At 31.5% G+C, this 18,115-nt stretch overlaps 10 protein-coding genes across 10 annotated transcripts, besides 1 other annotated feature; 4 read left to right on the top strand and 6 right to left on the bottom strand.

Annotated features, from left to right (window-relative positions):
* Positions 1-182: 182 nt before the first annotated feature.
* Positions 183-1,688, top strand: TVAGG3_0577670 (CAMK family protein kinase family; the record flags this gene model as incomplete). Its single annotated transcript, XM_001582080.2, has 1 exon — positions 183-1,688. The coding sequence occupies one exon, from the start codon at positions 183-185 to the stop codon at positions 1,686-1,688; it is 1,506 nt and encodes a 501-aa protein (XP_001582130.2).
* Positions 1,689-2,427: 739 nt separating this feature from the next.
* Positions 2,428-4,392, bottom strand: TVAGG3_0577660 (uncharacterized protein; the record flags this gene model as incomplete). Its single annotated transcript, XM_001582081.1, has 1 exon — positions 2,445-4,367. One exon carries the CDS (start codon positions 4,365-4,367, stop codon positions 2,445-2,447), a length of 1,923 nt encoding a protein of 640 aa, XP_001582131.1.
* A 284-nt stretch (positions 4,393-4,676) lies between these two features.
* TVAGG3_0577650 (uncharacterized protein) lies at positions 4,677-5,600 on the bottom strand (the record flags this gene model as incomplete). Its single annotated transcript, XM_001582082.1, has 1 exon — positions 4,686-5,600. One exon carries the CDS (start codon positions 5,598-5,600, stop codon positions 4,686-4,688), a length of 915 nt encoding a protein of 304 aa, XP_001582132.1.
* A 246-nt stretch (positions 5,601-5,846) lies between these two features.
* TVAGG3_0577640 (SCF-dependent proteasomal ubiquitin-dependent protein catabolic process) lies at positions 5,847-7,877 on the bottom strand (the record flags this gene model as incomplete). The annotated part of the gene is made up of 1 exon (XM_001582083.1): positions 5,847-7,877. The coding sequence occupies one exon, from the start codon at positions 7,875-7,877 to the stop codon at positions 5,847-5,849; it is 2,031 nt and encodes a 676-aa protein (XP_001582133.1).
* Positions 7,878-8,110: 233 nt separating this feature from the next.
* On the bottom strand, positions 8,111-8,394 carry TVAGG3_0577630 (RNA polymerase ii, chain L domain-containing protein; the record flags this gene model as incomplete). The annotated part of the gene is made up of 1 exon (XM_001582084.2): positions 8,218-8,394. The coding sequence occupies one exon, from the start codon at positions 8,392-8,394 to the stop codon at positions 8,218-8,220; it is 177 nt and encodes a 58-aa protein (XP_001582134.1).
* A 145-nt stretch (positions 8,395-8,539) lies between these two features.
* TVAGG3_0577620 (uncharacterized protein) lies at positions 8,540-9,533 on the top strand (the record flags this gene model as incomplete). The annotated part of the gene is made up of 1 exon (XM_001582085.1): positions 8,682-9,533. One exon carries the CDS (start codon positions 8,682-8,684, stop codon positions 9,531-9,533), a length of 852 nt encoding a protein of 283 aa, XP_001582135.1.
* Positions 9,534-9,971: 438 nt separating this feature from the next.
* On the bottom strand, positions 9,972-10,520 carry TVAGG3_0577610 (positive regulation of catalytic activity protein; the record flags this gene model as incomplete). Its single annotated transcript, XM_001582086.1, has 1 exon — positions 9,972-10,520. The coding sequence occupies one exon, from the start codon at positions 10,518-10,520 to the stop codon at positions 9,972-9,974; it is 549 nt and encodes a 182-aa protein (XP_001582136.1).
* Positions 10,521-13,174: 2,654 nt separating this feature from the next.
* Positions 13,175-13,390, bottom strand: TVAGG3_0577600 (uncharacterized protein; the record flags this gene model as incomplete). Its single annotated transcript, XM_001582087.1, has 1 exon — positions 13,175-13,390. The coding sequence occupies one exon, from the start codon at positions 13,388-13,390 to the stop codon at positions 13,175-13,177; it is 216 nt and encodes a 71-aa protein (XP_001582137.1).
* A 1,134-nt stretch (positions 13,391-14,524) lies between these two features.
* Positions 14,525-18,115: part of a mobile genetic element that runs on past the window's edge.
* TVAGG3_0577590 (uncharacterized protein) lies at positions 16,341-16,880 on the top strand (the record flags this gene model as incomplete). Its single annotated transcript, XM_051239062.1, has 1 exon — positions 16,341-16,880. A coding segment is annotated over one exon (540 nt), but the record flags the coding sequence as incomplete, so codon positions are not given.
* On the top strand, positions 16,965-17,558 carry TVAGG3_0577580 (uncharacterized protein; the record flags this gene model as incomplete). Its single annotated transcript, XM_001582088.2, has 1 exon — positions 16,965-17,558. The coding sequence occupies one exon, from the start codon at positions 16,965-16,967 to the stop codon at positions 17,556-17,558; it is 594 nt and encodes a 197-aa protein (XP_001582138.2).

The following is an 18,115-nucleotide window of genomic DNA, read 5'->3' as shown; positions in this document are numbered from 1 at the left end:
CCTATATTTTCATTAATCTTATTGGAATTGAGCTTAACAGAAATATTCATAAGTAAAGAATAAATCAAGTCTAAATAAGCTCTGCAGATAAAAAAAATAGCTTTGTTATTGTTATTAAATTATACATGTCATAGCTATAAATAATCATATGCTGATATACGACTTTTTTTATTAGCAGTAATATGAAAAAAACAAAAATTTCAAATTTTTCGAAAATGGATGAATCATTTGATATGCTAACAATCAAATGGAATGATTTTGAACTTGATCCAGATAGTACTATCAAGGAAGGTACTTTTGGTCGTGTTTTTAACTGCATATATCAAGAACAAAAGGCTAAAATCAAAATTTTCAAAATTTTAAAAAGAGATAACGATAAGTCATCATATATACGCGAAGCCCTATTTCCAAATCTTATATCACATCCAGCTATTGTCAAACCACTTGGCCACAGTCTTTACATTGATCCTGATGTATTAAAAAAAATTAATAGCCCAGTAAAGGAACTATTCGAAAGTTCCGAAGCTTTCTTAATTACGGAAAAGAAAGAAGGCGACACTTTACGTGAATATCACCAAAAATATATCCATAAAAAAACGCTAACAGACATTACTGATGCTATCTGTCAGCTTTTTTGCATTGCCAGAGTATTAATGACTCTCAATGAAAGAGGAATTTATCACGGCGACGTTTCTGACAATAATATTATGGTAAATGGCAAAAATGCATGGCTAATTGATTTCGGAAACGCTGAATCAGGCGAGAAGAAAAGAATCGGTGGTACTTACTTTGATAAAAACAACGAAAACAAATTTTCAGATTGTTATGCCTTTGGTTTAATGGTAACTCGGCTTTATGAGAATTACTTGGCCTTTCAAATACCTAAAAATACAAAGATGTCGACAATTTGCGAATGGCTACAAAATAATCAACTTTTTAAGAAAGAAATTTACGAAGTAGATGAATTTAACACGTTTAGAGATAAATATATAGTGAAAGAGAATAAGGAACGATCGGATGGAGCCACTTTTAGCATGTTTAGTCTTAATAATTTAATTAAATTACCTTATTTCAAAGAAATCCAATATAATCTCTACAAAATGGCGAATCTTGGAAATGGTCATGCACTTCTCATACTCAGCCACATGTGGGCGAATGGATTTTTTGCAAGAAATGACTATTATCAAGCAATTTTCTTCGCATTAGAAGCAAAAAGAATCAAATTTCCTTCCAGCGATGAATTTGTTTCTGACTACGCATATAAACTTGGAATAGAACTCCCTAAAGGTAAATTTGATGTAAAAGAAGTGTATCAACTTGTAAATCAGAAACTGATTGAAGATGCAAAACGAGGAAATTGGATTGCTCAAGTTAGATTGTATTTTATAAGAAAGCAACAAGGTAAAAATGATGAATTAACAATGAAATTGGAAAAAGTCCTTTCTATTCATGAAATTCCTGAAAATGAATTAAAATCTGAAGAAAATTTGGCAAGAATAAAATACAATGAAATTGACGCAATTGGAAATGATACAAAGCATAGTAATATACTTCATCCGACTACAAATAACAATGGAACTACTCAGGAGTTTTGTACAAATGATCTAGATTGTAATAACTCTGAATCTCGTGGATCTGAATTAGAAGAAGATCGTTATTATTCTGATAGAAGTTCCAGTTATCTTTGATCAATTTTCTGTCGTTGTGTTAACTTTAAATTGTTTGTTTTGTGGTGATCTTTCATCCCTATATTTATTTAAATTTGTCTTTCTCTCACTTTTTTTTTAGCATGGACTTACACACCTATGACATGGCCTTCAATTCAGATGCTTAATGTTAATTTTCAATGACGCTTCACGTAAGTGCAGCCTTAACTTTTTCAAAATATAGTGAATTGAAAGATTTACACGCGAAGAATATGATTTCAAGTTTATGTTTCATTTTTCTAAGATGAGAGGATGTCAAAAAGTAGTAAGTTAAATATGTAAAGGAAGATAAAGAGAGAAATAGAGCCAAGAAATAAGTTTAAGATAGTAAAAAAGAAATTATTGACAACATAAGCAGTTTAGAAAAAGACTTAATAAAGATTTCTGGCTTCGTGAATGTTTCATTTCACATGGTGCAAATATCAATGAATATGAAGGAATTGCTCTTCGTAATTCCAGCCAAATATCAAAGAAACAGTCAAACTTCTTAATTCACATGGTCCAAATATAAATGAATAAGATAATAAAGGTCAAAACACCCTTCATAAAGCAGCAGATAATAATCGTGAAGGAATCACCTAACTTTATCTTTCATATTGAAGATGCAAAAATCAATGATAAAGATGATGAAGACACCTCTTCATAAAAGTAGCAGGTTAAAATAGCATAGAAATATATAAATAATAATACATTTTAGACTAAAATAAAAATTAATAAAAACAAAACATTAAAAAATATTTAAGCTTCTTCATCATCTGCCTGTGCATCGAGATCTGCATTGTTGTCAGGCTGTTCTTTTGCCTGATCCGCCGGAACTTCTTCAATAATTTCTTCTTCCTCAATAACAACAATTTCTTCTTCTTCCACGAACACGTGTTCTTCCTCTTCATTGAAATTAGTCTTCGTGTTGAAGTCAGTTGCTTCGATAGCATTGTAATCCGTGTCAATATTAAATGCTCCAGGAGGATCTTGAGATCTCATTGGCAATCTTGAGATGCGATCTCTTAATACAACACCTGGCCTAACGAAATCTGTTTTCTCCTTAAGCTGCAACAGGTTGTTTTCATCAACAGGTTTTTCTTTCATATACAAAGGATAAAGGGGTCTGTCAGCAGTGGTACCATATAAATCAGTTATCGTCGTTGTAATCAAATCTCTAATTTTATCATAAAATTTATCATCCAATTGCACAGCTGTTCCTGAGCTAACAGGAGAAATAGATGATTGCGGTGAATCCGATTGGCTTGGGATGAATCTTCTTCTTGTGTTTTTATCTTTATTCATCTGATTTTCTTCCAGCATTTTTTGGTTTTCTATTGATTGTTCCTGTACTTCATGGACATTTATCCATCTGTTTAATCCTTTCCCTTGATTCAGTTGTTCTTCGATCGCTTCATCCATTTTGTTTTTCTTCTTCTTTTCTTGCTCTTTTTGCTTCTTCGCTTCTTTCAATCTCTCTATTTCTTCTTGTGCAGCTTTCAACGCCATAATCTTTGATTGTTGCTCTTCTCTCTTCCTTTGGTTTTCCTCTTCTTGTTGCTGGGCTGCTGCTCCAACTAATCTGACTTCTTTGTGTCCGGCAACTCCTCCACGTCTTTTAACTGTTGTTTCGCCTTTTTCTTCTTCAATTTCGCGGAGATCGTATAAAGGATTGATAGAAACAGCGTCTTGGTATTTGCTTCTCGGTGGTGCTCTCTTTTTCTCCTTTTCGTGTTTGTCTTCTTCTTCTTCTTCGGGCATTTTAACGGATGTTCCATCAGGTAACATGTATCCGAAACGTCTGGAATAGATAATACGTGGTTGGTCGGGATCCTCTTTGATGGAGCCTGATTCGTCATCTGATGAGGATGATTTGTTGAGTCCTAATCGTTCCATTTCGATTTCATCCATTGATGAACTTGATCTGTCGCTGTCTTCTTCTTTCTTTTCGTGTGCGGCCATGTATGCTTTGATATCTTCGGCTTTGCGACGCATGCGAGGCTGGGATTGCGATGTAACGGCTTTTTCGGTAAATCCGCCGCCAACAGGTAAATTACTATCAGCAAGAGAGCTGATAGGTTTTCCGTATCGTTGCACTGGTGTTTGCCATGAACGCTCGCTAGGCATAGAGACTTGCTGACGGCCTCTTCCGCCAAATCGAAATCCACCGTATCCGCCACGTCGAGAACTGTCGTTGATAGGAGTTCCTCCGAATCTGTTTGCCATTTCTTGCTGTATGGCCATTCTCTCTTTTTCTGGATCTGGTTCTGGTTCTAGAAGTGCTGGGTCTGGACGCTGAGGAATTCTTCTTTCTTCTTGATAGGGTTGTCGCCTTCCTGTACCAGCTTGCATGCCTGAGCGACCCCAACTCTTCATGCGCTTCTGTGCTTTTTTCTCGGCAGCTTGTTCTTCAGCAATTTGATCAAAAGTTAATTCTGATTGCATATCTCTTATTGGTTTATCGACTAATTTACCTGCAACCCAGTCACTTTTCATGATTGTTTTCGCCATCTCTGCTTCTTTCTCTTTCTTCGGATCAGCAACGATTCTACCGATTGTTAAACCGGTTTTATGGAATTTGACTTTATTATCCAGAGGAATGAGATCGGCGAATTCTTGATTTGCATATTTACTGTTATTTTGTAAATAGATTTTGTTTGCATCAGGTTTTAACGAGGTCATTTTTTTGAAACAAAAGTGACGATTTCATATCATTGATTTAGTGATTTCTTTTGTTACTCAATGCCTTGTAACAGAAAAATTAGATTCAAAGCACATAACTTTCTTACATTTCTTTTATAAATTCTCGAAAATACATAAAAATTTAGATAAAAATTCTAAAATCATTTGGTTATAACTCATTTGGACTATGTAGTTAAAATTTTATACTAAAATAACAGATATTTTTATAATCCTTATTTAATTTTTATAAAAAAATAATATCAAAATGATTTAGATTAGATAAATAGAAAATACAGTTTACAAATATAAAAAAAAACATTAATTGGCCATTACCTTTTCACTCTTAAGTTGAGTGAAAATAGGAGGTAAATCTGGATTAAGCTTAATAAGCTTTTGATCGTTATCACTAAGCTCGGATGTCTTTGTATATACAGGACGTTTGATGTACATCCTTGAGTAAGTCTTACGTCTTGGAATTTCTGTAGTTTTATCTTTTTGTTCTTCCTCTTCTTTCGGTTGCTTTCTTAAACCTATCGTTAAGCAATCAGGAAGTGGCATTGTTCTTTGTTGTACAACTACAGGTTTTTCTTCGACAACATCTCTTTGTTGCTTCAATGCAGTTTGTGCACGTATTTTATTAGCTTTACGAATAATTACTGCATCGGCAGCACTCGGTGGTCTTTCCATGAGATGCTGAAGAATTGATTGTGGTCTTCTAGGTCTAGAATTTGAATTATCTCTTTTTATTGTATGTTTTGGACGATCTGCTGCTGAAATGTCAAGTCCATCTAGTACTTTAAGCCACGGCATGGCAGCAGCTACTGTTTGTCTATAACCTTTTTCTAATGTCAGTGGATTTCCACGTAAATCAAGGACCTCTAAGTTTCTTAAATGAACGATTTTAGCGAGTGTTTGTTCTAGATCTTGTAATTTATTTGATGATAGATATAATTCTGTGAGAAAAGTTTGTCTTGATAAATTTAAATCTTTTATGAGGTTATCGCGAGCATCTAACAGTGTAAGACGAATATTCTTTTCTAAATTGTTCAATACTTCTATTTTGTTGTGAGGAATATATAAAGCCACTAAATTTGGATAAAATGAAAGGTCGTTTGGTCCGATTTCATGAATATTAGCTTGATCAACAACAAGCTCTTGGGTAGAAAATGGTGTTACCTTTAATTTCGAGGATGTTTCTAAAAATGGATTTCGTGTTTTTTTCGTTTCTTTCATCATAAATAACGTTTTTTTTAGAAGATTTTTTTCGAAGATCCGAAACAATGGCAAGTTAGGTTTTCTTTATTTTAAGTTACTGATTACGCTTTAATCGAAATATACTGTCATAGATAATAAAATAAAAGAATTCAAAAAATAATTTTGGTCAAAAGAAGCTTTAAGTTGGTAAAAAGCAAACAAAATAGAGTGTTTATTAATAATATAAAAAGATAACAAAAGAAATCATAAAACATAAAAAAAAAATTATTTCATAATGATAGAAAGTTGTGATTTGAGAGGCATGATTGAAGGCAATCCTTGTCTGAATACTTTTCCTGGTGGCATCTTATGAGGAATGAGTTCTTTCCTTACGCATGCGAATAATGTTTCCATTCCTTTATCAATGTAGATTGCCGTGCAGTCTGTTGTATGGTGCATCTCCCAAACAACTTGTTTCTTCACGTAATCGTAGATATAAATCGATCCGCCTGCATCACATGAAGCAAATTTGTTTTCATCATAAACTGGGAATACCTGGCGAATGGCATGAGTATGCAAGTTGTTCAAAACAAATAATTGAACGTTATTTTCGATATCCCAGATTCTGACAGAAAAATCTTCACTTCCTGAGAACAAGAAGAAGCCATCGAACTCAAGAGAGGTGATAGAATCAGTATGTCCTAATAATTGTGTCTCAACAAATGTTCCTCCGTCATTTTCTCTCCAAATTTTAATAATATTGTCGTTTCCTCCCGTAGCAAGCGTCAATTGTCCGCACATCCATGTTGCAGAGCTTGTCAAAATTTCTTTGTTGTGTCCTTTCCACATTTTGACCATAGAAACTGCTGCATAAGACAAACTCTCAAAAATAGCATCGATTTGCCAAAGGGAAATATATCCATCGTAATCGCATGAAAACATAACGGTTTTCATCTCATTTGAGACAACTGACATTGATGAAATAGAATTCTTATGTCTGGAAGGAAGTTCTACGTTCTTCTTATCAGTCAGATTGAGGTAGATGATTTGGCCGTTATCATGGCCAGTTATTGCGTAAATTAGGTCTCCAATTAATCTTTCACGTAATCCGATGTATCCAGAAAGGATTGCGAGGTGTGTTGGTATCTTAAACTCACTACGCATTGAGAAATCATTGCGATCCCATGTCCTGATGACTTTGTCAACACCAATTGTCGAAATTACGTCATTTGCCTGGTCTCTAGTAGTTTTTACGTAGAACACTGACTTGTTATGTACTTTATATGACTTCTCGACTGTACCGCGATTGATTCTGAAGAGAGTTACGCTGTCTCGAACTAAATATAAAAATGTATCTTTGGAAACAGGAGTAATTTGAAGTCCGCCAAGTCCAAGCTTCTCTGTATATAATAATGTGATTCTTTCTTCGGCGTTGTAAATGAATAATGAGCCAGAAGTGTCTAATAAAACAAGAGTTCCTTGTTTTGTGCAGAAATAGCTTGTATAATTGACTTGGTTTGGATTAATGATCTTTGAATGTATGCAATAGTTCTTTGGATTGAAAACACGAATGATATGATTATATGAGAAAGCCAAAATGTTTTCTGTACGTGGATTGTAGACGATATCGCAGATTCCATGATCTGCAAGATGCTTAGGGCGGTTTATCTGTGTAAATGTTGGATGATCTGATAATTGAACTTCGTATTGTGCAATTGAGCCATTTTCGAATCCTGCGTAGATATATCCGCTGTTATCAACTCTTGAGTTTGAATATATGCACATGCAGAAGAATGGTGTACGAGATTCAATGAAATGGACTTTTTTGAATAAAGATACTGATTTCATGGTTCCTCTGAGAGTTTGTTGAACGAGAACTGTAATTCCACGCATTTCAACAACGAATATATGCTTCTGGAATGCTTCTATATGAAGTGGTGTTTGTTCAAAAACACTAATTGTTTGAACGAGAGGATGTTCAGGAATTGTTTTCTGTCCTAGATTCCAGACAAGAACTTTACGGTCAGCACCAGCAGAAAACAGCAATTGAAGTGTAGTCGACCAGTATAAAACTGAAATAACACCTTCATGTTCAGTAACTTCATAAGATGGTAAAAGAACTGGGTTATCTAGCTTCTCAGGAATAGTCCAGCGATATAAGGTGCCACTCTTAGCGCCGGCAAAAATGTATGAAGGTGGAACATAAACGCATTTAACTAAAGCACTTGATTTTTGTGTAAATTTTTCTTTAGGAAGAGTCAGCGTCAACGTCTTGGAGAGTGAAACACTGCACTCGCCTTGAGGATCTGCAGACATCTAATAAAAAAACGTTCGACATATTTGAATAGTTTACATTCGATTTGGAAAAGATCAATGAATCTCATGACAAAATCAAGAAATAGAGATGATTTGGCTGATTAACTATAAATCTACATGACAAAGCAGAAAGTTTAATGCATGATTTTCAAACAATTTAGCATAATATATAATATTAGCTAGATTTAAAAAATGTAATAAGAAGATATATAAAAACTAAAGTTAAGTAATGTAAGTATATTGACGGTTTTACTCTGTAATGAAGAAATCTATGAAATGCAAACATTGAAAAAGCAAAATTTAAGTTTTCTCGATCATTTGTTGATGCTTCGGGTTGTACTTATACCGCATCAACTTGGATACTTCTCTCTGGTCTCTTCTTGACAAGAAGATTGCAGCTGCACATCTTGCACTTGATTAAGTTAGAATCCTTGGTGCCATTAGGGATGTTGACTGTAGCGCCACAATCGACGCAGATGTATTCTGAAGTTGGTTCAGATGTTTCGCGAGAAGACATTTGAAAAGGTCACTTTTATCATCCTGCCATCTAAATTTCTATAATTTGTTTTTGAGAATTCTTTGATATAAAAACAAATTCATTAATCATAGGTTATTCTATTTTTGGCGGTAAAATTTCAAAATTATTTATATTTTTTGGAGATCTCCCACACATTTAGTTTTTCTGGGCCATCATGGAGGACTTCAAAGAATAACATCCTCATACCATTGTTCATATTGATTATTAGTGGTGTTTTATCATTCTTTTTTCGACTCTTACCGCAAAAAAACATTCGAACTCGTTCAATGAAATATTCGACCAAAAATGCATCAGTTTTAGTAGGTATATTAGTTGTTACTCCTGGAAATATATCGAGAGTTATTCATACTTATCAATATTGGGGATTAGATTTTATATCTTCATATCCAGATTCACAACTATTAATCATTTCTTCGAAAGACTTAACTAATTATACTAGCAGATCATTTTTATTTCATACTGATCCAAATTTGCGCGAAGATCAGAATTTTGCGTTTGGATTTATTGAATCTCTAGCATATTTTGTCAAAAATACAACATTACGTTGGTATTTTCGTACAACAGAAGATAGTTTAATAAATGTCCCAAAATTTCAAGATTTTATTGATGAATTAGAATCAAAATATAATCCACTTACAGATATTGTTATTCTCGGCCAGTTATGTCGTATTGATGAAGATTTTGCCTTCATACATGGAGGTTCCGGATGGATAATGTCAAGATACGCTGCAGAAATGTATGAAAAAAACAAAGAACAAATTGAACGAATATATTTCGAAAGTATCGGAGGTGACGATACTATAACTGATTCTATTAGGCGAGTATTTAATTTAACTGATGAAGAAATGCATTCAACATCAGTTTTAGGCGTTCGACTGGATGATTTCTCGATTCGCGCCTTAAGGTCGAATAATTTCACTGGTATTGATGTCTGTCCAAGTATGACAACGATTTCTACTGATAGACCAATACAATTGAACAAATTAATTATTTGGCATTCGGGAAGAGAAGACACTCTACCTGTTGTAAGTGGCTATGACATTCTTAATAGAGTATCTGATGATATATATGTTTATTATAAGCCCCACTGGGCATCTGTTTGTAGTTATTATCGATAAATTTACATAAATAAATTGTTTATTATATTAGTGTACTTAATATATCCTTCGATTTCGATATACCTAATCCTGAAAACCACTGTACCTGGAGATGGATAAATATAACTAAATTATGAAATTTCCATGGTTTGGCATCAATTACTATAAAATTTTTATTGATTGCATATGTAGTTAATAAAGTAATTATTATTTTTGTAAAATAAGCAAGTATTGATTCTTTTACGATTTTTGAAATAGTATGGTTGTCAAAAAAAATTGTAAAATTAAAAAAACTGTGAAATTGAGCTTTGCTCGTATCATCTGCCATCGACGCTACAGGAAAAACTTTAAGAGAGCTGTATGGTAATTTTAAATATACTCGCCAGTTGAAATCCAACAAAATGATGCCCAAAAAAATTCTAACATTAATTATATTCATATTCTTATTACAATAAATTTTTATTCATACTGCGGTCTATTTTCAAAAGAATATTGATGAACTTTCTCAATAAAATGTTGATACTCCGGATCATGCAACAATAATTCCTCATTTCCGTTGTATTTCTGTCTTAAACGACTGGTTATTTCTTTAAGTTGTTCAAAATTATTTCCCTGACCAAAGTATTCAACATATTTCTTATTTATCTCTCGATTGATATCTTGGCCCCAATGAATTGCTTCATGCAGTGGATCAAATCCTGGCATTAAGCAGAATGCTCTTTCATTTGCAGCTTTGATTAACTCTTTATTGCTCGTAGCATGTATTAAGCAGAATAATAATCTAACATGAGCCTTTCTGAAGTAAGGGTTGATTTGTATGCATTTTTCTAAATCATCTATTGCTTCACGAAATCTTTGCATTCTAATTAAAGCTGCGCCTCTATTTGAATATAGAAGATGATTTCTTGGATTAAGTTCTATTGCTTGTGTATATAGGTCATATGCTGACTGATACTTGCCCTCATTAAACTTTTTGTTTCCTTGCTGTTTAAGTGTTTCACTATCCATTTAAAAATGTGATGTGAAAAAAAAATCGAAGTATAAAGTACTCTGTTTTTGGATTTAATCTCATTGTTTTGCAGATATTCACTACATCTCTTAGTCCATCACATATATCTATAAACATTGTTTGCGTATATCTTTTAGCAAAGTCAATTTCTAAATTAGATTTTGCCAAATTATGTGTAATATTTATATTCCTAATTAAATGTGTAGCAAACAGATAGCAGTAATGCATATATGATTCATTTTAGTATGATTAGATTAGAATTCAGTTAAATAAAAATTGTATTAATGGAATCTTTGTCATTCTAAATCATGCAATCTTAATAATAACATTCATTCAGGAAAATTATTTTAATGAGAAAACAAAATTAACCCTTTACGTGGATTCTAAATTCGAGATTTGAGATATTTGAAAAGAATCTGCTTTGATACTATGGAGAGTATTATGTTTAGGCATTACTGTAACCAAATATTAAGTTTTCTATGAGTTTTGATGAAAATTAAAATATATATAATTTGAAAAATTGAATTCTTTGATATTTGGTTAGTGCAAAGCACCATCCAAATATCGAAGAATAATATCATATATTTATTTAAAATATGATTAGAATATCTGAACGAAAGTAGTATAAGTGGACGGGTTGTGTGACTTTTTTTGTTACATCTATATATAGACGATGCATTAAAATATATTTATTTATAAATCATTAAAAAATTAACATTAATTTTAAAATAATTTATTTTTTTATCTTTTATAAAAGAAGCTATATATAGATGATGTCAGATATTCCGCGATTAATTAAACATCATTTAAATCCTGAATGGGTTAAACTTCAATTTAAAAATGAAGATTGTGAATTATTAAATGAATATGAAAGCCAAAATAAGCTAATGAGGTATAAATATAATGATAAAGAATATTTAATTTCATGGAATCAATGGAGTCATAATCAAAGACCTCATAAACGAGAAGATGAAATTGAAAATAATGAAATGGAAATCATTGATGACATTAAAGAGGATGGAATTCCTAAATTTTGTAGAAAAACCTTTAGAACTAAGTTAGGAGTATATAAACGTAGAGTATTAAATCCTGAATACATAAAACATTTATTTAAAAAGGAAGACTGTGAATTATTAAACGCTAATGAATATGAAAATGCTAAATCAAAACTGAGATATAAATATATTGGAAGTGATGAAAGGTGTAAAGATAAAGATAAAGTTTATTCAGTTTCATATAATAACTGGCACACGTTAGGGATAAGAAAACATTTAGGAGATTATGGTAAAAGTTCCGAATTCTTCAAATCTAGTATGTACGAGAGAATAAAATAAATCAGATATAATTATTTTCATGAATAAAAGATTCACTACCATAATGAAATAAAAAATAAAAAAATTTTTAAAAAATAAACTTTAAAAATTCATGTCTTACATTTTTGAATAATTTATTTTTTTAATTCGTAAGAAAATGAGTGGATCAAGATTTGTAACCGTCAATCAATTAATGGATGCTCTTTCACCAATTCTTGAAAATGTTAAACAAGTAGATGTTTATTTCGATGATTATGTAGAAAGTTTATATTATAAAGGTAAACATAATATTAAACCCATTGCTTTTGCATTTGATAATAAATTAATTGAAAATGCAAAAATTTGGGAATTAATTCCAGATATTGAATATATAACGAATATAACTAATAAATGGTTCAAACGAATTCCAACCACAAAAGTTCTTTGTAAATTAATGATCAAAACCGAGGCCAAAGAATTTCATGAATTTACATATCATCCAAATAAAGTTTCAGAACTAGAAAATGAAAAACTTCAGAAAAAATTAAACGATAGACTTTCAAATGATCGTATTGAAAAAATAAATAAACTAGCAGAAGTTGCATTTAATAATGAAATATTTGATGAATATAACCTTGAACTCAGTGATGGGCTTTAAGGACCCGGGCTCAACGAGTCATGATTTATGAAATCAATAATTTGATTTATTCGCTCTTCAATAATTTCTATTCTTTTTGTTAAATCATCTATTTTCATTAATGAGGTGATTCTTGATTGAGGAATAGATTTCAAACTAACCACTCCTTTTATTTTTGAAATTTTGAATCCATCAACTTTAAACATTTTATTCAATTTACACGTTGTCAATTCTTCAAATAATTTTTTATTATTAGCATAATAGTCATTAAATTCTTCAACAGATGAAAAATTTTTTATTTCAGTAATTGGTTTAACAACGTTTATTTTTTGTTGAACATTACCAACATCATTTATTTCTTCCTCCTCTGTTTCATTTATTTTAAAAATTGGTTTCATTTATCATTAAATAAAAATTAGAATATAAGTGATGAAATATATTTTTAATTAATATTAAATCAGAAATGGCGGCAGGATTCTTTAAAAAATTATGGGATGGAATTAAGAAAGCTGCAGGTTGGGTTCATAAAAATATTATTAAACCCGTTGCAAACTTTTTGGCACCAGTAGCGAAAACGGCGGGAACTATCATAGGTGGAGTATTAGGTACTAAAGCAGGTAATCCGGCAATGGGAGCACAAGCAGGTAACGCAATTGGTGGAATTGCTGAAGGAATACTTAATAAAATAGGAGGTAGATAGTGGAAAAATAAATAAATATTATTTTTATCTTAGTATCGGTTGAAGTCTTTGATAAACTTTTTCTCCTTTATTTAAAACTTCTCTTATTGGGGCAGCTTTTGGTGTTATTGATTCAGCAATGTCACTAATTGCTTCTTTATTCTTAAATATCCAATCTGCTCCTTTCTTCATTGTTTCCCAAACTTTATGCGCTCCTCTTTTTACTTTATCCCACAGTTTCTTAAATATACCCGCGGCCATAGTTGATTATTTCATTAAAATTAAAAATTCGTTTTCATCTTTTAATTTTGATTTTTTATTTATTAATAAATGACGACTAACTATTTGGTGCCAAACACTAAACCGATTAATGGAAATGTGTTTCATTCATTCGAAAAGATAAATGAAATATTCGCAAAGAATGATGGTAGAAGATATTATAGAGAACTTGAAAGTTCATGCTATGACTCTGATGCTCCATATTTTGATGATAAACAAACTCATTTAAGAATTACAAATCCGGCTCATGATGTGAACCAATTAGGTGACACATATATTAAACGCAAAGTTAAAGTAACTCTAGTTTCAAATAAAGCTTTCACATGTGATGCCGCTTTTAAATGCATGCGTTTATTCGTTGGTTACAAATCATCAAATCAAAGCTTTAAACAATTAGAAGTAGAAACCGAAAGAGGTGATGCCGGTTATCGTCAGATGGATTGTGCCCGTGAATCTTTCGCATTTGCAACATATAAACCAAAATCAGAAAGGAAAGTTAAAAAGTTTGTTCATTCGTTATATAATAATGTTCAAAAATATGATAACTCAGTATGTGGTAAATATATTGACCCTTCAGAAGTTTTCAAGAAAGCAAATGAAGAAGTTGATGTCACTTTTGATATGATTATTCCGGTAAATGATTTGTTAGCATTTCAGGCGTTCGATGATTATCCTAAATCATTTGGTGAAATCATTCTTAAATATTATGTTTTCAGGGATACTTTAGTATTTTGTCAGGTTGACCCGTTAAGAGTTGCCGATTTACAAAATTACGTTTATGAAAAGATAACTGATGAAAATTATGAAAAGATTATGAATCATGTTTATAAATATGATCGCAAATTCCAACAAATCGGACTTCCTGCCAAATTAATTACAAGCTTAGCCGCTACATCTGCTGACGCAACAGTTGATGATGTTATTATTTCATGCACAAAGATGGAAGTTTTAGAGGATAAATGTATTACACCAGGATACGGTTTAATTGAAGAATCAGTTAAAGCAATACCACGTTTATTCAGTAAGGAAGATCCATTCATGATTCCAGCTCAACATATTGACGTTCGTTCACTAAATGGAGGTTGCATCACTCCTGAAGGTATCAGCTCAGATTTCTCATACGCTCTTCATAACGTTACAGATGTTGTGTTAGCATTTCCGAAGAATGCAATACAAAGAACGGTTTTAGAAAATCCAATGCTTCGAGGTCTTCAGGTCACTATAGATTCCAGAAACTTCCCCGATCAAGCGATGACCACAGTGGGTGACATATTCTTTACACGTATGCTTCAAGCTTCTGATTTAGATGGAGTGAATGAATGCACAGAAGAATACGAGGACTCATTAACTAGACCACTGAATGATGATAATGGCAAGCCATTAGCTAGAACATGGAAAGACCAAACCTCATTCTTATGCACTATTCCAGTTCAACGTGATGGAGCGGGTATATTCTTTGATGGATTAGAAACTTTCAATCACAAGTTACAGTACAAGTGAAAGCTTATCCAATCATTCAGGGTGAAAATGACACTTACTGTTCAAAGGTGACAAATCCTCCTCAGGTTTGGTTTACTAGGACTACGTATTGGACATGGACACCGGACGAAGGTTTGAAATATCATCCAACAGGTACACCACCACAGTATAGAAGTTCATATGATGAAATATTGATGAATAGAAATGTTTAAAATTATAAATTTATTTTTGATTAAATGGATTTAAATTCATCCACCCCTTATGAAGAATTAGCGGAGTATATAATACATGTAGATGATATGATTAATGAAGCATTGAGTGATAATAGAAATGCTCTATCTAAGGAAAAATTAATGAAAATTCCATATTCTGAATGTTACTTAAATTCAATCACTGCAGCAATTGGTAAACAAAATAAAGGTAAAACATTAACGATATTAAAACAAATTATCATTATTGCTAACACTTCCCCCTATTCACATGTGTTAATTTATATCAACCGTTCAGGTTCACCTTCAGATGATACATTTGAATCTTTAAAGCATTTAATCAAAATTCCAATTATTTATTTATCACAAGAAGAAGCAGAAGATTATTTAAAAAACTTTTTAATGTATAAAGAATTATATAATACAATCAAGAAGCAAGGATTAGAGGATAAAATTATTGATAAACAACGGGATGAATTATTTGAAACACTTTCTATTTCAAATTTTGATAAGAATTTTTGCATTCACTAATTTTTCTAGATGATGCAGTGAAATCAAAACTAATAACTAATGAGAAATCATATTTTAATCAATTATTAACTCAATGTCGACACATTCAGTGTTCATTCTTTATGGCTGTTCAATACTTTAAAGCATTAAGCACAAACATTAAATCAAACTATCACCTTTTCATTTTCAGTGGGTTTAGTCGTCAACAGTTGAACGTTATGCTTTATCAAGTGAATTTACCAATGAGCATTAATGAACTTTACACACAATATCAACAATTAGGTGAACATGGAAAAATAATAGTTGATTTAAATAAAGGTTCCATTAATTCGAATAATTTTATAATTAATTTTTATTTTTTATTTATAATTAAACATGACAGAAATGCAAATCTTCTACAGGTTCCATTAAAACAAGGGACAAACAAAAAGGGTGCATATAATAGAACTATGAAAGTTCCAGACGGAATGAAAGAATTAGTCCACATTGTTGCCGGTCTTCAAAAAGATGTTAAACAAATGAGAAACGTTTTAACATTACCAGAAGCTCAAGCATATGCCAAACGTCAAGGACCAAATTGGGAAGCACATGAAGCAGACATTACGGGTCCAAATGGAAAACCTGATGGTATAAATGAAGTTTTCGTTACTGATGGTCAAGGTAATATTAAAGTCATAAATGGGTATAAATTAACAATGACGGATTATCCTAAACGTAAAGCATATAATGAACGTTATCCTATGAAATTTGATGTAAATGGAAAAGCTGTTAAACAACATATCGGAGACAGTAAAGATGGACCAATTCTTTCATACCGTCATAATCCATATTCTTATTTCAATGAAGAATTAAACGCTATTGAAGAAGGACCAAACGGATTACCTCAATATGTTAATCAGTTTGATGGTCAATATGCAAATTTGAGACCTGAAATTTCAGCTAAGAAATTCTTTAAAGTTGCTTTATTCGATCCAGTGTTCAATGAACAGAAAGAAGCAATGAAAGCAGAATTTAAACCAATTCAAGTGGCAAGAATTTCTTCATCTTCACTTTCAGAAGCGTTCAAGGAATTGATAAAGAAACCACTTTATTCTCAACAAGGTTATAACTTTGATTTAATTAAAGAAAGTGATAGACGTAAATTAGAAAAATCAGATGGTTTTAAGAATGCATGTAATGAAATGATTAAAGATATTGTAAATGATAAAATAAGACTGGAAGAAACTCAAATCATTATCAATAACATAATTGGTGCAGTTACAAAGAAAGTATAAGCAAACAAGGATGAACCTTGGGATATTACCGTAACAACTAAATAAAACTTTAAATATATTTTTCTTTTTTTTATTCAATTATAAATGAGAAGACGTTTCACAAGTCAAAAGAACACAAACGCAAAAGCAGAGATTACGGTTGGTTATAACGTAAATGATGATAAATCACGAATTATTCAAAATGTTAAAGTTAATGTTAGTCCTGAATTAACAAGGTCAGCAACACAGTCCAATTTATTAACTCGTGACTTACCAAAGAAAGAGGAGGAGCAAAATAAAGAAGATGGAGACCCAATCATTTTATCTGAACCCGGTAAAGAACCCGTTGAAATTCCCACTTATCCAACATACCCCCCACCTCTTTCATCAAACATCGAGAACCCAGGAATCTACGATTCCAGTCGCAATGCGCCATATAAAGTAGACATTAATTCTGAATTAATGAAAATTTACCGTGATATAATAATTAATAATTATGATTCAATAATAAATTTAATTGACCAATCCGGTTTAATTATTTTACCTTATGAATCATTAATTCACATTATCGCCATTCTTTGTGATGTTCAAGATTCAGACGTTAAGATTCAATTTTTCATAGATGATGAGGTTTCATGCTGCGGAACAGTTGCAAAAATAAATCCTATAAAGGATATTAGCACAATTAAGATATCATAGAACGGAACAACAACTGAACTTCATTTAACATATAATGATATTTATAATAAAATAGTTGATGAATATAAAATATCACTTGAAAAATTCTTTGTTAAGGCTATTTAATATTCAAGCATTAACATTATCGAATAATAATCCTTTGAATCATAATTGATAATAATTGACCTTTCACCAGTTTCTATCGTTTGTTTTATTTCTTTTTGTTCCCCACTATCTGGATCGGTCATTGTAATTGTTTTTGTTATAGTATCAGCTTTATCTTTAACTTCAATCTTTTTTCCATCAGGATATTTAAACCAAAATTCCAAAAATTCGATATTGTCAATCTGTTCATATTTTAATCTATCAATTACATTTTTAATACCATCTGAAAATCTTATGAAATGGTCATTATATGGGTTTGATTGAACTAAATTTGAATGAAGTGAAATATAACCCGATGATGAATATGACATCGACTCATATTTTCTGAAAACACTAAAATTTATAACATGAATGAATTTCTTATTCGTTGAATTTATGAATTCTTGAGGTAATCTTATTCTAGTTTTATTTAT

The sequence above is a fragment of the Trichomonas vaginalis genome, chromosome II, assembly GCF_026262505.1.
Source record: "Trichomonas vaginalis G3 chromosome II, whole genome shotgun sequence".
NCBI classification, from domain to species: domain Eukaryota; phylum Parabasalia; order Trichomonadida; family Trichomonadidae; genus Trichomonas; species Trichomonas vaginalis.
Note: the sequence above shows the minus strand (reverse complement) of the source record. Positions and strands in the feature narration are given on the sequence as shown.